Genomic DNA, 3,632 nt, shown 5'->3' with positions numbered 1-3,632 from the left:
TGTGATTCACAAACCTTCCCTGAAGCCTTGGATTATGATTATTTGCAGAAACCAAAATGTCAGCAGTAGTTACCTTCACATAAGATGATTATAAGACTTTTAAAACATACTTTTCGGCCAGGTGTGGTGGCTCACACCTGTAATCCCAGCACTTTGGGAGGCAGAGGTGGGTGGATCACGAGGTCAGGAGATTGAGACCATCCTGGCTAACACGGTGAAACCCCGTCTCCACTAAAAATTAAAAAAAAATTAGCCGGGCATGGTGGTGGGTGTTTATAGTCCCAGCTACTCAGGAGGCTGAGGCAGGAGAATGGCGTGAACCTGGGAGGCAGAGCTTGCGGTGAGCCAAGATGGCATCACTACACTCCAGCCTGCGTGACAGAGTGAGACTCTTTCTCAAAAAAAAAAAAAAAAAAAAAAAACTTTTCAAATTTCTGTACTTTTCACATTTTGAAAGTGAGCATGTATTACTTCTATAATTAAAACAAAATTTTAAGAGGAAATACAAAAGGACTCTCTTATATTATGGAGACATCTTTTTGTGGAGATGAGCCTAACATTCCCCAAAGACCCCATCAGGTAGAAATGATTACTTCCTCTTTTGGTCTCCTGCACATTTACCATGGCACCTGTTACACTTGGCTGAATTTCTCTCTCTCCCTGAAGGCAAAGACCAGCTTATTCATCTTTGGGATGCCAATACCCAGCACAGAATGCAGAACAGAGAAGGTGTCAGTAAACGTTTGATAAATGAACGAGCCAGTGAATGGTTAGTCCTGAAGCAGATCTTGAATCTGACTCTACCCTGACACTGACAATCCAACTCAACCCTAACTACAACCTGAACCTATTACTGACCTTGTTCTTAAAGCTGATCTTACCACCAACCTTCTCATTTATGGTGAGAAGCCATTCCCCCAAAGGATGGAATTTACTCAACCACCACTTCTTGTGGGCCCACAAGAAACCAGGCCCCATTCTGGGCACTGGGGCTTGGATGGCAGGTAGGGGTGAGGCTGAGACCAAGTTACCCACAGACAAAACTCAAAGGCCAGGACTTGGGAGAGACAGACACTCAGTCTTCAGACTCAAGACAGGTAACTCGGTCCAGCTCTCCTTATATCCCATGCTACTCTTTTTTTTTTTTTGAGACAGAGTCTTGCTCTGTCACCCAGGCTGGAGTGCAGTGGTGTGATCTTAGCTCACTGCAAGCTCCGCCTCCTGGGTTCACACCACTCCCCTGCCTCAGCCTCCCGAGCAGCTGGGACTACAGGCGCCCACCACCACGCCTGGCTACTTTTTTGTATTTTTAGTAGAGAAGGGGTTTCACCATGTTAGTCAGGATGGTCTCGATCTCCTGACCTTGTGATCTGCCCGCCTTGGCCTCCCAAAGTGCTGGGATGATAGGCGTGAGCCACCGCGCCTGGCGCTACTCTCTTTCATCTTCCTCCCTCCTCCCACCCCATTTCCTCTCAGCTCCCAGATTAGCAACAAATTCAGGTTATTCTTGGAGGAATCATCACCAGGTGTTAAAGTCACTGTGTTCCTGAGGCAGAATGAACAGAGACTGAGGGAGGAAGGGAAGGGGGTCAAGGCCAACAGGGAAATGGGCAGTGCGGAGACATTTCAGGGGAGATGTGATGAGAGAGAAGAAGAGGAGCAGGGAGAGGGGAGGAAGGGAGGAAAATCATGAGTGGAGAGAGTAAAGGAAAGGGGAAGAGAACAGAGGAAAGAGAGGAGAAAAACCCAAGGTAGAGGGAAGAAAGAGTTATTAAAAAAGGAAGGGGCAGAAAGGAGGAAGAAGAGGATAACCAAGAGGCAGAAAAGAAGAACACGGACCCCCAGGAATGACAGACATGCTGATGACACCCTGAACTGCTGGTCAGAACAGGGGAGTGCAGCAGGCAGCCCACAAGGTCACTCTCAGCTCAAGCTGTGGATGTGAAGCCAACACAGCTTCACACAATTATGACAACTGCTCCCTGGGAGAAGCGAAATCCTCGAAGGGTCACTATTGGGCAAAAGGGAGCAGGAGACGAGCCCAGCACTGGCCTGCCCTGCTGCTGTGTGCCTGGCCTGCTCGGCCTCTCTGATTCTGAAGGACAGCCACCGCACAGATGTCCCACCTTCCCCCATCCTCATCTGAGCAGGGACACTGGGTCCTGGCCCTCCCTCTCACATGTCCTTCCCCTCACGCTCCCTTCTCCTGGGAATCGTGCCCCCGGAGGAAAGCTATAAGTTGCTCAGAGGTTGCAACTCTGGGGTGCTGTATTGATTTCCATTGTATATTGAGCCTTGATAAACTTGGACTGTATGTGCTCCTGGACACCCGGCTCAGCCCAGGGATAAACTTTATAGAGAAGTGCTATGTAGATTCACTCTCCACTAGAGCTACAGTAATCTTCCTGAAACACAAATCTGAACCTGTTGGTTTCTAATTCATATGTCATCATCTATGGGACAGAATCCAAACTCCTTATAGCAGCACACAAAACCCTTCGTGACCTGTGCCCTTCAACACTCACACCTACCTTCTCACCTTTGCACATCTGTACTCGTTTTCTGGAACATCCTTATTCATTTGTCCCTCGAGCTAACTCCTGTTCATCTTACAAAATGCAGCATATGTGTCAGCAACTTCAGGGCACCTTCTCTGACTCCCTAAACTGGGTCAGAGAGCCCTCTGCTGGGTTCCCACGGCTCTGATGACTCGCTTCATCACTGCACCTAGCACACATTTTCTTTTCTTTTTTCTTTTTAGACAGAGTCTCATTCTGTTGCCCAGGCTGGAGTGCAGTGGTGTGATCTCGGCTCACTGCAACCTCCGCCTCCCAGGTTCAAGCAATTCTCCTACCTTAGCCTCCTGAGTAGCTGGGATTACAGGCACGTGCCACCATGCCCGGCTAATTTTTGTACTTTTAGTAGAGACGGGGTTTCACCATGTTGGCCAGGCTTGTCTCAAACTCCTGACCTCAGGTGCTCTGGCCACCTCGGCCTCCCAAAGTGCTCGGATTACAGGCGTGAGCCACTGCACTCGGCCTATCACATGATATTTTCATTCCTGCTTATGGATCTGTCTTCTCCTCTCATCTGTGAACTCCTGAGGCCAGGAACCATGTCTGATTCATCTGGGTCATCGGGGCTTCCCTAGCACACAATACAGGATCTAGCACATGTTAGGTTTTAATGAACAGTTTGCTAAATTAATGAATGAATATGAGTCTCATACCAGTCTTGGACAGCATTGAAGGACTCTTCATTGGTGATGTCATACATCAGAATGAAGCCCATGGCCCCACGGTAATAGGCTGTCGTGATGGTCCGGTACCGCTCCTGCCCAGCTGTGTCCTGGGCAGGAAAAGAAAAGAAGTGATCTCTTAGAAAGTCTGCTTTGGTTCCTATAAAGTCCCCAAGACAATTAACTAATAACCCAAGGCATTTTTTATTTATTTTATTTTATTTTATTTTTTTTTTTGAGACAGAGTCTCGCTCTGTCGTCCAGGCTGGAGTGCGGTGGCCGGATCTCAGCTCACTGCAAGCTCCACCTCCCGGGTTTACGCCATTCTCCTGCCTCAGCCTCCCGAGTAGCTGGGACTACAGGCGCCTGCCACCTCGCCCGGCTAGTTTTTTGT

General features: G+C 48.6%; 1 protein-coding gene across 3 annotated transcripts in view; it reads right to left on the bottom strand.

Moving 5' to 3' along the window:
- Nucleotides 1-3,632, bottom strand: part of RAB3B (RAB3B, member RAS oncogene family) — a 78,814-nt gene that overhangs the window by 21,258 nt on the left and 53,924 nt on the right. For all 3 annotated transcript variants that reach the window (XM_017875411.1, XM_017875413.1, XM_017875412.1), the window contains exon 3: nucleotides 3,230-3,348. In XM_017875411.1, the coding sequence (XP_017730900.1) occupies nucleotides 3,230-3,348 (119 nt within the window). The remainder of the gene's footprint in view (nucleotides 1-3,229; nucleotides 3,349-3,632) is intronic.

Source organism: Rhinopithecus bieti, unplaced genomic scaffold (assembly GCF_001698545.2).
Source record: "Rhinopithecus bieti isolate Rb0 unplaced genomic scaffold, ASM169854v2 scaffold_10017, whole genome shotgun sequence".
NCBI lineage: Eukaryota > Metazoa > Chordata > Mammalia > Primates > Cercopithecidae > Rhinopithecus > Rhinopithecus bieti.
This window is presented reverse-complemented; position numbering and strand designations above follow the sequence as displayed.